The sequence below is a fragment of the Chenopodium album genome, chromosome 4 (genome assembly GCF_948465745.1).
Source record: "Chenopodium album chromosome 4, dcCheAlbu1.1, whole genome shotgun sequence".
NCBI lineage: Eukaryota > Viridiplantae > Streptophyta > Magnoliopsida > Caryophyllales > Amaranthaceae > Chenopodium > Chenopodium album.
Genome location: NC_137837.1, coordinates 54503729 through 54525014, shown reverse-complemented (window position 1 = coordinate 54525014; position 21286 = coordinate 54503729). Strand labels below are relative to the sequence as shown.

At 40.7% G+C, this 21286-nt stretch overlaps 1 protein-coding gene and 1 non-coding gene across 2 annotated transcripts; one reads left to right on the top strand and one right to left on the bottom strand.

Annotated features, from left to right (window-relative positions):
• Nucleotides 1-2948: 2948 nt before the first annotated feature.
• Nucleotides 2949-3383, bottom strand: LOC145627932 (uncharacterized). The gene has a single exon (XM_081680273.1). It carries the CDS (start codon nucleotides 3381-3383, stop codon nucleotides 2949-2951), a length of 435 nt encoding a protein of 144 aa, XP_081536399.1.
• Nucleotides 3384-13114: 9731 nt separating this feature from the next.
• LOC145629714 (small nucleolar RNA R71) lies at nucleotides 13115-13220 on the top strand. Its single transcript, XR_014111868.1, has one exon. It is a non-coding gene; the product is annotated as a small nucleolar RNA R71 (small nucleolar RNA).
• Nucleotides 13221-21286: the final 8066 nt, after the last annotated feature.

The following is a 21286-nucleotide window of genomic DNA, read 5'->3' as shown; positions in this document are numbered from 1 at the left end:
ACCAAGATCTATCATTAGGGCAATTTGATAAGAGATGACATAAGAAGCTAGCCATGATAAAAGTGCATGCATGAAAGTATTTGCCTTGAGTTGTGAAATAGATGTAGAGGATAATAACAATACAATTCAAGGCAATAATTGACACATTTGAACCAAGGCGTGAGCAAGAAATCCTATGACATTCATATGTAAGTCCTAACAAATTCTAGGTGAAATTTGGCATGATGTCCCCTAATTTCGTGATAATCATTCACGAAACCATCAAAATCAAACCAAAACAATGAGAAGCGATCTCTAACAACATCCAACTCATGAATTTCTCAATCATCAAATAGTATGAAATCAACATATTTAAGCAAAGACATTGAGATCAAATAAAACCAAGGTATATATAAATGCATAATCATCATAAAAACATGTTTTACTATCAACTACCAATCAATTGCAACAAGTAAATCCAATGAACCACATGAATCAAACAAGCTATTACCAACAATTTCAAGAATACCACAATCCATATTTAAACATGCAAAAAATGGTAAAATTATGTGAAATTGAAGAAATGAACTTGCAAAAGCTGGGAAAACCATACCACAATTGATTGGAAGCATGTAGAAACCCAAAAACACCAAAGCACTCAAACCCTATAAATTGGGGAAAAATTAAAAGATGGGATTTTTGTGTGAAATTTTGGGCGGAGATTGTAGAAATTGAGTAGAGGATGGAAAATAAGTGAGAAAAGGAGAAGATTGGAGTGATTTTGATGGAGATTTGAGGTTGTAGGTTGGGATGACAATGGGGTTTAGAGTGAGAAGGGGGAGAATAGAAAGAGGGAGTGCCGAAATGAAATAAGGGAGAGCTCGACAACAACAACATTTTTTTTTTTAAAACTGGTAAAGGTTGGGCCGAACCTTGGGTAAGTTGGGTCAAACCATTGAAATACTTCGGCCAAACTTCCCTAAACTTCCCTAAGGGATTCGATGAGTGGAAGTCATCTCGGAGGGAAGATGTAGCCCGGTTGCATGCCAATGGAAGATCTCGTTTAGATCACTCTCGGTTAGGGAGTGATCCACATTGAACATGCGAAAGTGTATCACAAGTTGAGGTTCCTCATCGTAATCTTTCGGCTCTAAGACTTCCTCGCGGAGAGAGGCAAGAAATTCCAATGTCACTCGCTCATAGGTGTGAGCGTGGAGGTTGATGAAATCACCCCGTCCAAAATTTTGTGCTAGCCGAACTACCTCATCAAAGATACCGAGCTTCCTCAAGGTTGTAAGACAAAAGAACCTTGTTGATCGGATGGGACGAGTAATGAGGGTTTTGTAGACGTCCCAAAAGTGCTTATTCAGAGCACTTATGCTATGATCATTTATGCCGGGAGGAGGCGGGAATTATGGTGTTGAGGATTCACCCGCTCTATTCCTCTTTGACTTGCACTTACCAAGCACCATGATTCTACAAAATTACCAAGATCTATCATTAGGGAAATTTGATAAGAGATGACATAAGAAGCTAGCCACGATAAAAGTGTATGCATGAAAGTAGTTTCCTTGAGTTGTGAAATAGAAGTAGAGGATAACAACAATACAATTTAAGGCATTAATGGACACATTTGAACCAAGGCATGAGCAAGAAATCCTATGACATTCAGATGTAAGTCCTAACAAATTCTAGGTGAAATTTAACATGATGTCTCCCAATTTCGTTATAATCATTCACCAAACCATCAAAATTAAACCAAAACAATGAGAAGCAATATCCAACAACATCCAACTGATGAATTTCTCAATCATCAAATAGTAGCATGAACACCCTAGTATGAAATTAACATATTTAAGCAAAGACATTGAGATCAAATAAAACCAAGGTATACATGCATAATCATCATAAAAACATGTTCTACTATAAATTACCAATAAATTGCAACAAGTAAATCCAAAGAACCACATGAATCAAACAAGCTATTACCAACAATTTCAAGAATACCATAATTCATATTTAAACATGCAAAACATGGTAAAACTATGAGAAATTGAAGAAATGAACTTGCAAAAGCTAGGAAAACCCTACCACAATTGATTGGAAGCAAGTAGAAACCCAAAAACACCAAAGCACTCAAACCCTAGAAATTGGCGAAAAATTGAAAGATGGGATTTTTGTGTGGAATTTTGGGTGGAGATTGTAGAAATTCAGTAGAGGATGGAAAAAAGTGAGAAAAAGAGAATATTGGAGTGATTTTGATGGAGATTTGAGGTTGTAGGAGGGGATTACAATGGGGTTTAGAGTGAGAAGGAGGAGAATAGATAGACGGAGTGCCGAAATGAAATGAGGGAGAGCTCGGCAAAAGCAGCGTTTTTTTTTTAAAAAAACTGGCAAAGTTTCGGCCGAACCTTGGGTAAGTTTGGTTGAACCATTGAAATAGTTCGGCCGAACTTCCCTAAGGTTCGGTCAAACTTGCTCCCGAAATTCAATTTTAGCAAAACTAGCAGAATCCTGCCAGTTTTTTAGTGGAAATTAGGAGTGGCCGAACTCATGGATGTTTGGCCGGACCTCCTTCATGGTTCGACCGAACCTCCATAGAGTTCGGTCAAACTTCTCTGAAAATTCCAAAATTTTCAATGTGCAACTGAATTTTAACACAAGCATAGGAGTGGCCGAACCTCTGCATGGTTCGGTCGAACTCCCCTCAAAATTCCAAAATTTAGACAAAATAAAATTTTCCCCAACACACACTAAAACACCATACTATCATGCTCAGGCAAAGCATACCAAAAATTCCAACATAATCATAACTAAAAAATCCAACAATCCAAAATTGTAGATAGAAAAAGGAATAGAAAAATAACAAAGCATCAATAAAAGAAGAGAGTAGAAAAGGGTTAGAAACGCGGGTTGCCTCCCGGAAGCGCCTTTAGTTTACGTCGTTAGCCCAACGTTCCTTGAACTAATCAAGGAGGGTCAAATTGATAATGCTCATAAATAAATGTCACAGGAATTGGTTCATCATTTGGGAATCCTTCGAAATAAGGAATGAGCCGGTCACCGTTGACTTTGAATGGAGATTGACCGTCTTGAGAAATCTCATAGGCACCATACGCGAACACTTCTGTAATAACGTATGGCCCACTCCATCTAGACTTAAGCTTGCCCGGAAAAATCCTCAAGCGGGAGTTGAATAGGAGGCCTCTTTGGCCTTTGACAAATATCTTCTTGGCAATTTGAGCATCGTGCCAAGCCTTAGTCCTTGCCTTGTACATGCTTGAACTATCGTAGGCATTCATCCTCAACTCTTCTAACTCGTGTAGCTCTAGAAGTCTTTGCTCACCCGCACTATGGAGGTCAAAATTGATTTTCTTGATCGCCCAATGAGTTCGATGCTCCATTTCTACGGGTAAGTGGCAATTTTTCCCATAAACAAGCTTATAGGGAGTGGTCCCTATCGGAGTCTTGAAATCGGTCCTATACGCCCATAGAGAGTCAATGAGTTTAGAAGACCAATCTTTCCTTGTTCTAGCAATTGTCTTCTCCAAGATCACTTTGAGCTCCCTATTGGTGATCTCCGCTTGACCACTTGTTTGAGGGTGGTAAGCGAGCCCTCGCTTATGAGACACTCCATATCTATTATAAAGTCGAAAGAAAGTGTGGTGCTTGAAATGTTACCCCCCATCACTAATTATGGCCCTTGGAACACCAAATCTCGGGAAAATCACCTTCTTTACAAGATTAACAACCACCTTAGAATCATTCGTTGGAGATGCTACGGCCTCCGCCCACTTAGAGACATAGTCAACGACAACCAGAATATACTTGCTCCCATGTGAAGAAATGAAAGGGCCCATGAAATCTATAGCCCACACATCAAAAACTTTAAGCTCAAGGATGGGGTTTTGCGGCATCCCTCCTAGAAAAATTCCTTATCTGTTAACATCTATCACAAGTCTTAAAAAATATCCAAGCATCCTTGAATAGAGAAGGCCAAAAGAGCATATATTGTAGAACCTTTGAGGAGATCTTTTGAGCACTCATATGCCCACCATAAGGAGAAAAGTGGCACATATGGAGAACACTTTAAACCTCGTTGTTGGGAAAGCATCTCCTCAACAAACCATAGACCCCTCTCTTCAAAAAAATAGGATCATCCCAAATGTATATCTTGGCCACATGCTTGAGTCTTCGACGTTGTTGTGAAGTTAAATCCGGAGGTACGGCACTACAAGCTAAAAAATTTACAATACCTGCATACCATGGCTCCAACTTCACCTCAAGGACATATAGCACATCATCTCTTTGAGCATCCTCTATTGTGAAACCATCATCTTGAAACCTTGCACCGCCCAACCTAGAAAGGTGATCAACCACCACATTCTCGGCTCCCTTCTTGTCTCTCATCTCATAATCGAAGTCTTAGAGAACTAAAACCCATCTCAACAATCTCGGTTTAGCTTCCTTCTTTCCTATCAAATATTTGAGAGCCGAGTGATTGGTATACAAAATTATCCTAGAACCAATGAGGTAGGTTCTAAACTTCTCAAATGAGTGAATAACCGCTAAGAAATCCTTCTTGGTAGTTGTGTAGTTTCGTTGGGCATCATTGAGAGTTTTAGACAAATAGTGTATGACATGAAGTTTCCCATCCTTTCTTTGTCCATGAACCGATCCAATAGCCTCGTCGCTTGCATCACACATGAGTTCAAATGGAAGAGACCAATCCGGACCTTAGACAATAAGAGCGGTGCAAAGTGCTTCTTTCAACCTACAAAAAGACGCTTGACAAGCATCATCAAACACAAACTCTTTATCTTGTTGCAATAGGGATGTGAGAGGCTTAGCAATCAATGAAAAATCTTTTATAAAACGCCGATAGAACCCGACATGGCCGAGAAAGGATCTCACTTCCCTCACATTGGTGGGAGGAGGAAGTTTCTCAATGACCTCTACCTTGGCTCTATCTACCTCAATGCCGGCATGGGAAATTTGTGCCTAAGACAATTCCACTTTCCACCATAAAGTGGCACTTTTACCAATTCAAAATGAGGTTGGCTCTCTCACATCTTTCTAAGCAACTAGATAAATTGGATAGACAATCTTCATAGGTGGCTCATCCATGAAGACTTCTATCTTATCCTCAATCATATCACTAAAAATTGACATCATGCAACGTTGGAATGTTACGGGGGAATTACAAAGCTCGAAAGGCATCCTACGATACACATAAGTACCGTAGGGGCATGTAAAATTCGTCTTCTCTTGATCCTTGGGGTCAATCGGGATTTGGAAAAATTCCGAGTAACCATCAAGGAAACAATAGAAGGAATGCTTTGTAAGCCTTTCCAACATTTGATCAATGAACGGTAGTGGAAAATGATCTTTGTATGTAATTGTGTTAAGTTGGCGATAGTCAACACACATGCGCAAACCGATAACAAGCCTAGTAGGCACTAGTTGATCATGATCATTTTTAAACACCGTCATGCCCCCTTTCTTAGGCACAACTAGCTTGTACGGGAGATACCCAATCACTATGAGCAATTGGGTAGATAATTCCCGCATCAAGAAGCTTAGCCATTTCCTTCCGCACAACCTCTTTCATGGAAGGGTTAAGCTTTCTTTGCCTTTATCTAACGGGTTTGGCGTCTCCCTCTAGATCAATTTTGTGCATGCATAAAGATGGACTTATACCTTTGATATCATCAGTGGTATAACCCCAAGCTTTCTTGTGTTTTCTCAAAACATTGATCAAGAGGGAGGTTTGCTCCTCCGTTTGGTTAGAATTGACAATCATGGGTAAAGACTCATCGGAAACAAGAAATGAATACCTCAAGCCAAAAGGTAGAAATTTCAAGTCTACCTTTGGTGCTCCCTTACCATTGGGGCTCTCTTCTCTTTCTTCAACATGAAAGAGGTCATGAATGTAAGGAGCCTCTTCTTCAAAGCTCACATACTTGCACTCCCTCTTTCTTTCCTCAAGCAAATCCTCATAGAATTGTATGTTTTCTTTGTGAGTACCTATCTTAGATTCATTCAACAACACACTTTCAAGAGGATCATTAGTAGCATGCAAGTGGGAGCGAGAAAATTCATTAAGCACGGTATCAAAAACATCTGCACTAAAGCAGTCACCACTTGAGGAAGGTTGTTGCATGACACTATTCAAATCAAATTCAATGGAATTATTGTCAATTTTCAAGGATATCTTACCCTCCTTCACATCGATACTAGTTCTAGAAGTAGCTAGAAATGGTCTACCTAAAACTATAGGAATCCTCTCGTCCTCATCCATCTCTAGGACATAGAAATCCACGGGGAATGTGAACTTTCCTACCCTAAGGGGAATGTCCTCAACTTTGCCGATGGGAAACTTAATGGAACGGTCCGCTAAATGGAGAGTAATGTTAGTGGGGGAAAGTGTTCCTACACTAAGCTTTTGGTAGACGGAATAGGGCATAAGACTCACACTTGCTCCTAAATCACACAAGGCTTTATCAAACTCAATGCCATTAATAGAACAAGGGATGGAGAAGTTACCCGAATCTTTTAATTTGGTAGGAAGTTTGTTGGAAAGAATTGCACTACAATTGGCTGTCAAGCTCACCATTTAACACTCCGTTCTCCCACTCAAAAGATCTTTCAAGAATTTGGAATAGTGGGGCATTTTCTTCATAGCATCAACAAAAGGAATGAAAACATGCAAATTCTTAATGACATCCAAAAACTTCCCAAATTTTGCATCAAGCTTAGCTCTCACAAATCGTTGTGGAAAGGGTAGCTTTTCCTCTCTAGGTTGGCGATTTAAGGGCAAGGGGATGGATTATTTTTCCTTTGGCACCTCAACATCTTTTTTCTTGTCAACACTCAATGGCTCATTGGTTCTCTAACCCTTATTCTCTAACTCCACCTCCTCTTGGGGTTCCTCCTCAACTAAAGGGTCACTCCCTACTACCTTCCCACTCCTAGTTGTCACGGCATACAAAGGTTTTGGGTTGACTCCTTGACTCTGAATTGTAGAAGAAGAAGAAGAAGAAGAAGAAGAAGAAGAAGAAGAAGAAGATGAATTAGATGCAAGTTGAGAAATTTGGCTTTCAAGCATTTTCGTGTAAGCATTAGTTTGCTTTTTATCCTCTTCATGCATTTTCATTATATCATCTAACTTAGCCATCACGGGATCATTTGGAAGGGCTTTATGTTGAAGAGGTTGTTGAGGTGGAGGAAGTTGGGGTTGAAGGAAACCTGGAGGCCTATTAGTTTGGGCATAGTTAGAGACATATTGACCCCTATTACCTCCGGTGCCTTGGTTAGGAACATTGTTTTGTTGATTGTTTCCCATGTTACCTTGATCACCAAAATTTTGATTTTAATGGTCATGGTATCGGGAATTAGGTTGTTGGTTTTGATTACCATACCCCCTTTGGTTAGAGTAGCCTCTTCCATTGAAATTGGAAGGGCCTCCCCCACCATGGTATTGGTTATCATAACCACCACAACCTTGATTCCAACCACGGTTTCCACCTTGATTCCAATTCCCCATTTGATTGGAGTTTAGCCTAAAGTTCCCTACATTCCCCATTCTAGAAGCAAAATTCATAACATTGACATCTTCCACATTATCATCAAGTTCATGCAGAAGGGGTTGAACTTTACAAGCATAAACACAATGGGAGGTATCATGATCATAGGTTTCGCAATTAGAAAAAAACATAAATCCTTGGGGCGTTGTATTATATGAAGAGGGGGAAGAAATGGCCATACCATTGTCTCCCTTGGTTGAAGGGGAGGTATTTGCCATGAGGATTGTACCATTCTTTCACCAATTCGTCCATTTGCTTGGTCATTTTGGAGATTTGGGTAGAGAGGTTGTTGATTGCATTGGCTTGCTCCAATGCATAAACACCCCTACTAGAAGTAACATCCCTTTCTCCTTCATACCAATCATCATAGTGCTTTGCGGCCTCCTCTATAATACACTGTTGGAGTTTGGTAAGTCCAAATTACCGCGGAAACGACCCCGACCCTAAGAACCACTCGCAATTAATAAAACCATAAAGCATAACAAATAAACATAAAAGGATAAAATCGAAATTAACCTTTACAGCGTGCTTTGCCCGACCTAATGGGTTCTTACTTGAAAGCTTTAGCTCCGAAAATACTTAGCCTCCAACGATATCCACCCACAAAGGACGAACACCGACTTTTTAGGTCCGCTAGCTTGGAGTTAGCAAGGTCCAACCAAAATCAGAGTGATTAAATGAGTTCAAAGGTTTTCACAATGGTGATGCCTTTTTTAACTCTCACTCAAGTGATTTTCCCAATACCCCAACTTGGGTATTTATAGGGAAAACAAGAGAGTGAAAAGGCTCTCCCATCAATGTGGGAGAATTTGATTTTTCCATTTTATTTTAAAGCTAAAATAAAATAAATAATCAAACTAGTAATAAATCAACAAGCGGCAAGCTCATGAGAGGGGTTAGGTGAGGACCATTTAGAGGAGGGGGCGACCAAACTTGCTCCCACTCCCTCTAAAAACCGGCCAACACACCCTTCAAACCTCCTCTTAAATCGCGCCACATGGCACCACACTTGGGCACCAAGGCACCCAAGGTGGGCTGCCATGTGCGGCTGCTAGCAGGCCCAGCACGCTAGCATGCGCGCAATGGCCCAGCCATGCTGCTGCTAGCTGCTGCGGCTGGCGCGCATTGCGTGCTAGCTGCTGCGGCTTGTTGCGTCATGGCTGCTAGCCAATGCGCGCACATGGCAACACTAGCAGCACTAGCATGCACTAGGCTGTGCGTAATGTTGCGATGCTAGCATTGGTGCGCTAGCACGCACCAGCCAGCCTAGGCTTGGCTTGTGCGCAACCTAGCCACCATGCTATATCAAATGCCCCTAGTACTCGGTTTTCTCGGGGCATTCCGATGCTAGGGGTATTTTGGTCTTGTTGATTTATTATTTTCGTGTCTCGTCTTTTATTATCTTGAATCGACTTCCGACGCTCGGTTTCGACGCTCTAAGCTTTAATTTCTGACGTCTAAATATTTAATACTCAAGCAACGAATTAATTTATTCCGAATTAATTCGTCGTGTCGGTTTGTATATTTGCTAGGGTGTGACCCGAAGGGTTCAGTCAAGATGAAGTTGTAATATTAATTATACATTAATATTACTGATCGGAAGCGGCCTCCACCCAGGCATTCTGATCACTTGACCTTGCTGAATATATTAGCTTTCTAATAATTCTGAACCCGGTATTAGAATAATATACTTGTTTGAAGGAGAATCCTTTCAATCTCCCACTTGTCCTTCCGGACAAGTGAGCATTTAGTGTATAGCCCCTTTCCTATGTCTCTTCATGTCTCTTCATGAACTATAAGGTAAGATTATTTCGTCATCCTTATATCGTCCAGAAGTGTTTCTCGATTCCGAGTCTGACTGTCAATAAATAGATGAATTCTAAAATCCATCCGAGCACGGCCATGCATTTTTACAGTCTCACTCTACGAGAGGCCTTGTATACAACAAAGACATCTTCCCTATTTTAGTAGGGGGACATTCCCAGTCTTGTAATGTAGCTCCTCTTACTGAGAGGACCTACGCGCCTGAGTGTTTCCGTTATAATCCCCTATTACGGCAGACGTTTGACACCATCAAAGTGAACTAGTACTCAAACAAGAGAACTCACAATACTCATGGTCAAGGAAATAGGTTTCGATAGCTATAATGAGAAATATACTTATGACGATTTTTAATCTCTTAAAGTATTCTCATAGGTCGATCCAGTGTGGTTCTAAACCAATACTTGTGCAAATGATTTATGACAATCATGTCTTCATAGCACAAGAAACAGTGCTATAAATCAGACTACACACTAATCTCAATTGGTCATTAATCGTCCATCGTTTAAATAACCTCGATTAGGGACAATTTTCGATTATAATATTCAAAGTTCACTTAATAGGTGTTTCATTACCAAGACAGAATATTCCAAGAATCGAATGGACTCATTATATAATTCCAAACCACAATTAAATAGCAAATGAAGTGATAAAAAATTGCATGAAATTTTAAATTACTCCAAAACCTGAATGGTTCACCTTATGATAAATGGTTTTTCCGAATGTTATAAGAGTATCACTCTTTATAAAACATTATAGAAATCACACCCATATCTAATATAATCGATTTCTTTCATTCAATTGTGAATGTTGTCGTTCACTCATTGCATAGTTTTAGTTATAATTACTTTGCTAATATTAGCATCATTATTACTGACATTATTCCTTTATTATCTGATAGTAAATAGTATGCTTGTAAGTCTTAGGTTTATTTCTAACTTATAGAAAATTTATAGGATTCAACCCAAGCCTTTGGTGAATTCTATACCTATATGGGGCAATTGCATCAACCACTGAGTTTCAAAGAGATTCCAAAGCCCTTCGATATTCTTGATCTTACTCCAACTTTTCAAAAGTTTTAGGAGAAATGAATTCTCTTTTAAGGCACTTGTAAATTCCTTTTGAGTATTCTTGATCAAGCATTCTCACGAAGCCCTTTTAAGGACTTCCGAGATTCTCAGTTCTAATTTTTTGCTAAGCTCGATTGTCATCGAGTTCATTTTCCTCCCACTTATTGTTTTGGAAACGTGTTACTTTCCAGAAAGACACCACTTATAGCAACAAACACTATGTTTTCAATTAGGTTGTGGAGGTAATGCCCATGGTCTCACTTGAGTGCTTACAAAGAGACATGTATTATGTCTTTGGGTAAGAGTTCTTTGAAACAAACAGTTAGCTCCCACTTGAGCTATCTTAGCCTTTAATGAGCCATTAAGCTCCCACCCAACCACCTAGCTCTTGCTAAGCTGGTGAGCTCCCACTGAGTCACTTAGCTCCCACTGAGCCAATGAACTCCCACTATGGCTAAGAGTTTTAGACATATACTTGAAAAGACATTTAGAAGATAATTTTATCCATAACTGAATATGGCGTCCTTTCTTAGCTTCTACATTTTGTTTAGTGTAACATTAGTCCTTCGTGCAAATCTTAAGAACTTTATAGGAAGGGATGTGATCCATCATTGTTCAATTAATTTTCAATGGCACCAAGGTCTCCGTGAAAATTCATCAAGAACCGTATCAAGAATATCTACCCTAAAGCATTCACCACTTGAGGAGGGTTGTTGCATGACATTGTTCAAATCAAACACAATAGAATCATTGTCAATTTTCAAGGATATCTTCCCCTCCTTCACATCGATGATAGCTCTAGAAGTGGCTAGAAATGGCCTACCCAAAATTATAGGAATCCTCTCATCCTCATCCATTTCTAGCACATAGAAATCCACGGGGAATGTGAACTTTCCTACCCTAAGGGGAATGTCCTCAACTTTGCCCATGGGGAACTTAACGGAACGGTCCGCTAGTTGGAGAGTAATGTTAGTGGGAGAGAGGGTTCCTACACTAAGCTTTTGGTAGACGGAATAGGGCATGAGACTCACACTTGCTCCTAAATCACACAAGGCTTTATCAAATTCAATGCCATTGATAGAGCAAGGGATGGAAAAGTTACCCGGATCTTTCAATTTGGTAGGTAGTTTGTTGGAAAGAATTGCACTACAATTGGCGGTTAAACTCACCGTCTCACACTCCCTTCTTCCACTCAAAAGATCTTTCAAAAATTTGGAATAGTGGGGCATTTGCTTCATAGCATCAACAAAAGGGACGGAGATATGCAAATTCTTAATGACTTCCAAAAACTTCCCAAATTGGGCATCAAGTTTAGCTCTCACAAATCGTTGTGGAAAGGGTAGCTTTTCCTCTCTAGGTTGGCGATTTAGGGGCAAGGGGGTGGCTTCTTTTTCCTTGAGCACCTCAACCTGTTTTTCTTTTTCAACACTCAATGGCTCATTGGGTTTTTCACCCTCATTCTCTAACTTCGCCTCTTCTTGGGGTTCTTCCTCAATTAAAGGGTCACTCCCTACTACCTTCCCACTCCTTGTTGTCACGGCATACAAAGGTTTTGGGTTGACTCCTTGACTTGGGATGTGAGAAGAAGAAGGAGAAGAAGAAGAAGGGGATGAATTAGATGCAAGTTGAGCAATTTGAGTCTCAAGCATTTTCATATGAGCATTGGTTCGTTTTTAAGCCTCTTCATGCTTCTTTTGATCCTCCTCACGCATTTTTAAAAGAGCATCTAATTTAGCCATCACGGGATCTATTGGAGGGGCTTCAATTTGAAGAGGTTGTTGAGGTGGAGGAAGTTGGGGTTGATGGAAACCCGGAGGCCTATTAGTTTGGGCATAGTTAGAAACAAATTGGCCCCTATTGCCTCCGGTGCCTTGGTTAGGAACATTCATTTGTTGATTGTTTCCCATGTTACCTTGGTCACCAAAATTTTGATTTTGATGGTCTTGGTATCGGGGATTAGGTTGTTGGTTTTGATTACCATATCCTCTTTGGTTAGAGTAGCCCCTTCCATTGAAATTGGAAGGGCCTCCCCCACCATGGTATTGGTTATCATAACCACCACCGTTTTGGTTCCAACCACGGTTTCCACCTTGATTCCAATTCCCCATTTGATTGGAGTTTGGCCTCAAGTTTCCTACATTTCCCATTCTAGGAGCAAAATTCATAGCATTGACATTTTCCATATTACTATCATGTTCATGGGAAGGGGGTTGAACTTCACAAGCATAGACACATTGAGAGGTATCATGATCATAGGTTTCACAATTAGAACAAAACATGCACCCTTGGGGCATTGTATTGTAAGAAGAGGGGGAGGAAGTATCCATACCATTGCCTCCCTTGGTTGAAGGGGAGATATTACCATGAGGGTTGGGCCTTTCTTTCATCAATTCATCCATTTGCTTGGTCATTTTGGAGATTTGGGTAGAAAGGTTGTTGATTGCGTTGGCTTGCTCCAATGCATAAACGCCCTTGCTAGAAGTAGCATCCCTTTCTCCTTCGTACCAATCATCATAGTACTTTGCGGCTTCCTCTATAATACACTCCACTTCATGCTCTCCTTTGTTCATAATTGGACCACCGGCCGCGGCGTCTAGGCTTGTTCTTCCTTGAGGTGTGAGACCTCCATAGAAAGTGTGAATGAGTTGATACTTGGGTATCCCATGGTGTGGGCATTGACGTTGAAGCTCTTTGTATCGTTCCCATGCCGCACTTAGAGACTCACCACTCTTTTGGCGAAAACCTTGAATCAAAGACCGAGCCTCGGCGGTCTTCCTATGGTTATAAAACCTCCTCAAGAAAGCCGTAGTCACTTGGTCCCATGTCGTGAGAGAATTAGGGGGCACCTCCTTCTCTAGCCATTCTAGACCTCTCCCAATTAGCGAAAATGGAAACATTTTGAGGCGAATATATTCTTGAGTCACTCCATTGGCCTTTATTGTGTCACAATATTTCTCAAACTCTTTTAGGTGCTCATGAGGACTCTCAAACTTTCCACCCGAGAATTGTTTCCTCTCAATCAAGGCAATCAAATTAGGCTTGATCTCGAAATTGTTGGCTTGAGTAGTAGGAGTTAGGATCCCACTTTGCGCTCTAAAAGCTTCGGGGGCCCCAAGACGACTCAAAGGCGTATTCTCTCCCATTTTAGAACCTTCTTTACTTTCAAACTTATAGGCTGAGAAAGGGTTGATTTCTGAATTCGAAGATGATTTAGGGCTATCTAATTCTTCACTTGAGGGTGAAGAGGGTGGAGTATCTTCTAATTCTCTTACTCCTCTCGTTGGAGTGCGGGAATTTCTACTCCTTGCTCTTGCTTCTCTTCGAAGTAGGGACAAAGACCTCTCTAGCTCTGGATCGATGGGAATTAAAGATCTTGAGCGGGTTCGTCCTCTGTTCATACAACAAAGCTAAGAAGAACGTAAGCACTGACAAGTAACAAAAGTAGCGAACACTAACAAATAAAGGTGAGATAGTCTTAAACAAGCAATGAAATAGCAATGGAAACCGTCGTCCCCGGCAACGACGCCAATTTGACAAGGAAATAATCGTGTCGTTGAGCGACTACACCTAAGTCAAATTAATTTATAACGCTCTACCAACCTAATACGTGTATAGGGTAAATAGAGGGGTCGAACCACAGGGAGACATGCATAAACACCGCATTCACTACTTAAGACTTTAAGCTATCTCGGGACAAGAAGTATGAATAACTAAGAGATTAAACTAAGGATTAAGAATGATTAAAGATCAATATAACTAAACACCAAGGGAAGTGGGTAGATGTAGATGTCACTTGATCATGCAATAACACAGAAGCAAAGCAATGGTAAACTAAGCATGCAAGAATATCGAAATAAAGCTCGATCTAACCGCCTTCCGGGGTTAATCGATTCCTCCTAACATAGCCTCTATGCTTCCACATTAGAACCATATATTAGAAGGTGCAAACAAAGAATTATCGATAGTAATGAATCTCGACTAAGTCAACTTCCGTTACTTGTTAGTAAAGACTCATCTTTGATCAACTAACAATGTGCACTTGCAAGAAAGACCAAAGAATATCAAGCATACAAAGACTTTAATCACCATTAACATAACCCCCAACATCATAAGCATGAATCAATTAACAACTACACCATCCCCACACCCTTGGCTAGGTGACTACTCACAAATCATATTGAAGACAATTTCAATCATCAAATCAATAAGCATCAACATGATCAATAAGCAAAGAAGGAAAATCAAAATAAGCAAACAAAACTAGATACAAAAGTAAAGAGAGAGAGTAAGGGATAGCTCATTCATTGAAGATGAAGATTTACAAAGGTTCAATCAAGCTCCTTCTTCAATATCCAAGTTCATCAATAGAAATCCACACTTTCTCTCTCTACTAATGAAGTTTCTCTCTCTAGATTAAGCTAAAAATGTAGAAAATTAAAACTAAGTTAATCCCCCAAAACGTTCTAAGAAAGGGACTTATATAGTCCGTACAGAGTCAGCTGACAAAAGGAGAGGTCCGACCGAACAAATGGGAAGGTTCGGCCGGACTACAGGGTAGGTTCGGCCGAACCATGGGTAGGTTCGGTCGAACCTCCCTGATCCTGGTCTGGTCGAACTCCTGCGGTTCGGCCACTCCTGCAAAACTGCCGATTTTCATCTTGCCCCTGCCTCGAAGTTCGGCCGAACCACTGAGCAGGTTCGGTCGAACCTCCCTGATCCTGGTCTGGTCGAACTCCTGCGGTTCGGCCACTCCTGCAAAACTGCCGATTTTCATCTTGCCCCTGCCTCGAAGTTCGGCCGAACCACTGAGCAGGTTCGGCCACACCTTGGTTCGGCCACACCATCAGGAGGTTCGGCCGAACCTCTTCTGAATCATGCTTCCTCTAGCCTCCTTTGAGCTTAGCTTCCTCCTCTTGAAAATCTCGATGGTTCCTACAAAGCATAAGCATGAAAAGCACAGTAAGAACAAAGCGGGAAGACTAAGAAAAAGGAGGATAAAGGAGAAAGAAAAGAGAAAGCAAAACTAAGTAAAATTGCTTAGAGAGAAGGCCAAACAAGTGCAAACGAGGGGAGAATCCTTAGAGAAAAAGGATAAAAAAGAGTGGCATAAATGCCACTCATCAACACACTATGTTCGTTATGGAGTTATATATGGAAATTTAATTTTCATAACTTTGTGATGGTCACGCTTAGCTCAAGCAAGCATCGCTCGATCTAATCTAGATGTTTTGATACCTTGCCAAGTCGATTTTGTACTTTGCTGAATTCTTGAACTATTCAAGGTCAAGTTTGTTAACATTTGATGAACATAGCCATATTCTTTCAAATTCTTTGTGAGACGTTGAAGTAAATGAATCCTCTTTAGCTTTTGGAGTCAATTGTCTATACCAAGAACAATAACTCTTTACTTTGTCGGTTTCAACAAGTAAGACTTGCTTGTCTTAGAACGATTCCAAATCGATCAACTATCAAGAGCTTATCTAATAGAGCCTTGAGTACGTTCTTGTAGATGTGACATTGCTAAAGATGTTCGGAACGCAAATCATGCCCATGAATTTGAGCTTTTGCTAGTTTATCATGTTAAGATAATGTTTGTTTATAATCAAGCATTCTCGACTCATGGTTTAGACAATCATGCCATTCAATTATTTTTTCAACTATTTCTCATTGCTTTGAATGTGAGTCTTTTCATGTGTAAATGGATCAATTGCTGATTATGGAACACAATAACCATTTATTTGTTCCAGCCTTAGCTTAAAGGTCTTTAAACAAAGCATACGACCTTACAACTAATGTAGCACCACTTGCTTCATTCTTAGCTTGTAAGTCGATAACTTAGCTTATCTTCAATAGTTTGAGGTTACTTTCAAAGTGGAACACTCAAGCAATATCCAATACTTGTGAAGATAACAAATTGCTAAGTTAACTACAATAACATGAACTCATGGGTTGAAATGGAATCTTATTCCTTTTCTTCATTCCTCGTTTCCTATATTTCTTATCATAATTTATCTCATAATCTTTTAAGAACCATTTCTTTAAGAGTCTTTGACTTTTATACTTTGTTAGGCATAATTAAGCATCTAATGCGCCGTAAAACAAAGTTCCGTCTTTTCTTTAATTCACGCTTCAATTACTACATCAATGAGTCCTACTCATCTATGTATTAAGCGAAAAGATATGTTGGTTTTCAATATTGACAATTTGAGTTTGATGTGGATTTGGGTTTGATGTGGATGCCGGATCATTATCCAGATCACACCCACCCGAGCGATATCGGTTGTATGGTGGGGTGGCAATACGTTGGGAAGGGTTGATGTTACCTTCCCAATAGGGTTAGTCATTGGGGGTGGGGTTGTTAGGGTCATAGGTACCCCAATGGTTAGCCGGAACCTCTTGAGGAGGGTGGAAGGGATAGTTAACATAGGGCGTTTCAATGCCTGCTTGCACAAGATTATCATAATCCATCCTTCCGTAGTACCCCCATTGTTCAATGGAAGCTTGGTTATCACGGCTGATATCCTCAAGGGTACTACGGAGGGCATTCAAATCAAAAGGAGGAATGGAAGAAGAAGAAGATGCCTCACCTCCCCCGCTAAGGGGGGGAACGGTTTGCACCAGGTGGTGGACCGGTTGAAGATATGGCGGAATTGCACCCCGGGCTCAGGTCCTTCTCAATTTATCGGGGATGTATTGTTGGGGGATCTTCCATTTTAGAGGTGTGGAGTGGTCCACCGTAGTGAGAGAGGGGTCTGGTAGGATTCACCATTATTCCTCTTTATCTACGAAAAGGATAAACTTGCGCTTGCTTGTAGTGTAGTTGATGAAGCGGTTGTGACGGAGAGCACTAATGGAGAGGGCATAGGGAGGAAACTCATCGGTGACTTCCTCTCGGTTTTGGTGCACAGAGGGGAGCATTTTATTTGTTCCTTGTAGGCTCCATTCTTCAAGGAAAGGGAAATAATAGTGATCATGCCCCCCATAAAAATATCGTCACCAAGACGGTTGTCCCTAGTATCCAAAAGCCTTTGGATGAAGGTGGAGGAGCATTAGAACTTGAGGCGTTGAGGGTTGTCGGCTAAAAAGAGGCAAGCTACCCCATCCTTCACCATAGAGCCGAGGTTTGCCTTGAAGAACACGACATATTGAAGAAGCCGAGCAAAGTATCTCATGGCTATATGGATGATGTTGTTGACCTTGGAGGTGTTAGATCGGAACCTATCCTTGGTGGATATGCTCCTCCACCACTCTTGCTCGTTGTCAGGGATGCGATGAGTGGAAGTCATCTCGGAGGGATGATCTAGCCCGGTCGTATGCCAATGGAAGATCTCGTTTAGATCACTCTCGATTAGGGAGTGATCCTCATTGAACATGCGAAAGTGTGTCACAAGTTGAGGTTCCTCATCGTAATCTTCCGGCTCTAAGACTTCCTTGCGGAGAGAGGCAAGGAATTCTAATGACACTCACTCATAGGTGTGAGCGTGGAGGTTGATGAAGTCTCCCCATCCAAAATTTGTGCTAGCCGGACTACCTCATCTAAGATACCGAGCTTCCTCAAGGTTGTAGGACAAAAGAACCTTGTTGATCGGATGGGACGAGTGATGAGGGTTTTGTTAACTTCCCAAAAGTGCTTATTCAGAGAACTTATGCTATGATCATTTATGCCGGGAGGAGGCGGGAATTGTGGTGTTGAGGATTCACCCGCTCTATTCCTCTTTGACTTGCACTTACCAAGCACCATGATTCTACAAAATTACCAAGATCTATCATTAGGGCAATTTGATAAGAGATGACATAAGAAGCTAGCCACGATAAAAGTGCATGCATGAAAGTATTTGCCTTGAGTTGTGAAATAGATGTAGAGGATAATAACAATACAATTCAATGCAATAATTGACACATTTGAACCAAGGCGTGAGCAAGAAATCCTATGACATTCATATGTAAGTCCTAACAAATTCTAGGTGAAATTTGACATGATGTCCCCTAATTTCGTGATAATCATTCACGAAACCATCAAAATCAAACCAAAACAATGAGAAGCGATCTCTAACAACATCCAACTCATAAATTTCTCAATCATCAAATAGTATGAAATCAACATATTTAAGCAAAGACATTGAGATCAAATAAAACCAAGGTATATATAAATGCATAATCATCATAAAAACATGTTTTACTATCAATTACCAATCAATTGCAACAAGTAAATCCAATGAACCACATGAATCAAACAAGCTATTACCAACAATTTCAAGAATACCACAATCCATATTTAAACATGCAAAAAATGGTAAAACTATGTGAAATTGAAGAAATGAACTTGCAAAAGCTGGGAAAACCATACCACAATTAATTGGAAGCATGTAGAAACCCAAAAACACCAAAGCACTCAAACCCTAGAAATTGGGGAAAAATTAAAAGATGGGATTTTTGTGTGGAATTTTGGGCGGAGATTGTAGAAATTGAGTAGAGGATGGAAAATAAGTGAGAAAAGGAGAAGATTGGAGTGATTTTGATGGAGATTTGAGGTTGTAGGTTGGGATGACAATGGGGTTTAGAGTGAGAAGGGGGAGAATAGAAAGAGGGAGTGCCGAAATGAAATAAGGGAGAGCTCGGCAACAACAACGTTTTTTTTTTAAAAACTGGTAAAGGTTGGGCCGAACCTTGGGTAAGTTTGGTCAAACCATTGAAATACTTCGGCCAAACTTCCCTAAGGTTCGGTCGAACCTCCTCCCTAAATTCAATTTCAGCAAAACTGGCTTAATGCTTCTAGTTTTTTAGTGGAAATTAGGAGTGGCCGAACTCATGGAGGTTCGGCCAGACCTCCTTCAAGGTTCGACTGAACATCCATAGAGTTCAGTCGAAATTCTCTGAAAATTCCAAAATTTGCAGTTTGCAACTGAATTTTAGCACAAGCATAGGAGTGGCCGAACCTCTGCATGGTTCGGTCGAACTCCCCTCAAAATTCCAAAATTTAGACAAAATAAAATTTTCCCTAACACACACTAAAACACCATACTATCATGCTAAGGAAAAGCATACCAAAAATTCCAACACAATCAAAACTCAAAAATCCAAAAATCCAAAATTTTAGATAAAAAAATAACAAAGCATCAATAAAAGAAGATAGTAGAATAGGGTTAGATACTCGGGTTGCCTCCCGGAAGCGCTTTTGGTTTACTTCCTTAGCTCGATGTTCCTTGAACTAATTAAGGAAGGTCAAATTGATGATGCTCATCAAGAAATGTCACAGGAATTGGTTCATTATTTGGGAATCCTTCGAAATAAGGCTTGAGCCGGTCACCGTTGACTTTGAATGGAGAATGACCGTCTTGAGAAATCTCATAGGCACCATACGGGAACACTTCTGTAATAACGTATGGCCCACTCCATCATGACTTAAGCTTGCCCGGAAAAAACCATAAGCGGGAGTTGAAAAGGAGGACATTTTGGCCTTTGACAAATACCTTCTTGACAATTTGAGCATCGTGCCAAGCCTTATTCCATGCCTTGTACAAGCTTGCACTGTCGTAGGCATTCATCCTCAACTCTTCTAACTCGTGTAACTCAATAAGTCTTTGCTCACCCGCACTATGGAGGTCAAAATTGATTTTCTTGATCGCTCAATGAGTTCAACGCTCCAATTCTATGGGTAAGTGGCAATTTTTCCCATAAACAAGCTTATAGGGAGTGGTCCCTATCGGAGTCTTGAAAGCGGTCCTATACGCCCATAGAGAGTCAAAGAGTTTAGAAGACCAATCTTTCCTTGTTCTAGCAACTGTCTTCTCCAAGATCACTTTGAGCTCCCTATTGGTGATCTCCGCTTGACCACTCGTTTGAGGGTGGTAAGCGAGCCCTTGCTTATGAGACACTCCATATCTATCAAGAAGTCGAAATAAAGTGTGGTTCTTGAAATGTTACCCCCCATCACTAATTATGGCCCTTGGAACACAAAATCTCGGGAAAATCACCTTCTTGAAAAGATTAACCACCACCTTAGAATCATTCGTTGGAGAAGCTACGGCCTCCTCCCACTTAGAGACATAGTCAACGACAACCAAAATATACTTGTTCCCATGTGAAGAAATGAAAGGGCCCATGAAATCTATAGCCCACACATCAAAAACTTTAAGCTCAAGGATGGGGTTTTGCAGCATTTCATCCCTGCTAGAAAAATTCCCCATCCATTAACATCTATCACAAGTCTTAACAAATATCCAAGCATCCTTGAATAGAGAAGGCCAAAAGAGCATAGATTGTAGAACCTTTGAGGCGATCTTTTGAGCACTCATATGCCCACCATAAGGAGAAGAGTGGCACATATGGAGAACACTTTGAACCTCGTTGTTGGGGAAGCATCTCCTCAACAAACCATCGACCCCTCTCTTCAACAAAATAGGATCATCCCAAATGTATCTCTTGGCCTCATGCTTGAGTCTTCGACGTTGTTGTGAAGTGAAATCCGGAGGTACGGCACTACAAGCCAAATAATTCACAATGTCAACATACCATGGCTCCGACTTCACCTCAAGGACATATAGCACATCATCCCTTAGAGAATCCTCTATTAGCAAACCATCAACTTGAAACCTTGCACCGCCTAACCTTGAAAGGTGATCCGCCACCACATAGGCACCCTTCTTGTCTCTCATCTCATAATCGAAGTCTTGGAGAACTAAAACCCATCTCAACAATCTCGGTTTAGCTTCCTTCTTTCCTATCAAATATTTGAGAGCCGAGTGGTCGGTGTACACAATTGTCCTAGAACCAATGAGGTAGGTTCTAAACTTCTCAAATGAGTGAATAACCGCTAAGAAGTCCTTCTCG

Coding starts and splice junctions, on each gene's coding strand:
- LOC145627932 (XM_081680273.1), bottom strand. CDS start 3,383: ATGGAGCATCGAACTCATTGGGCGATCAAGAAAATCAATTTTGACCTC.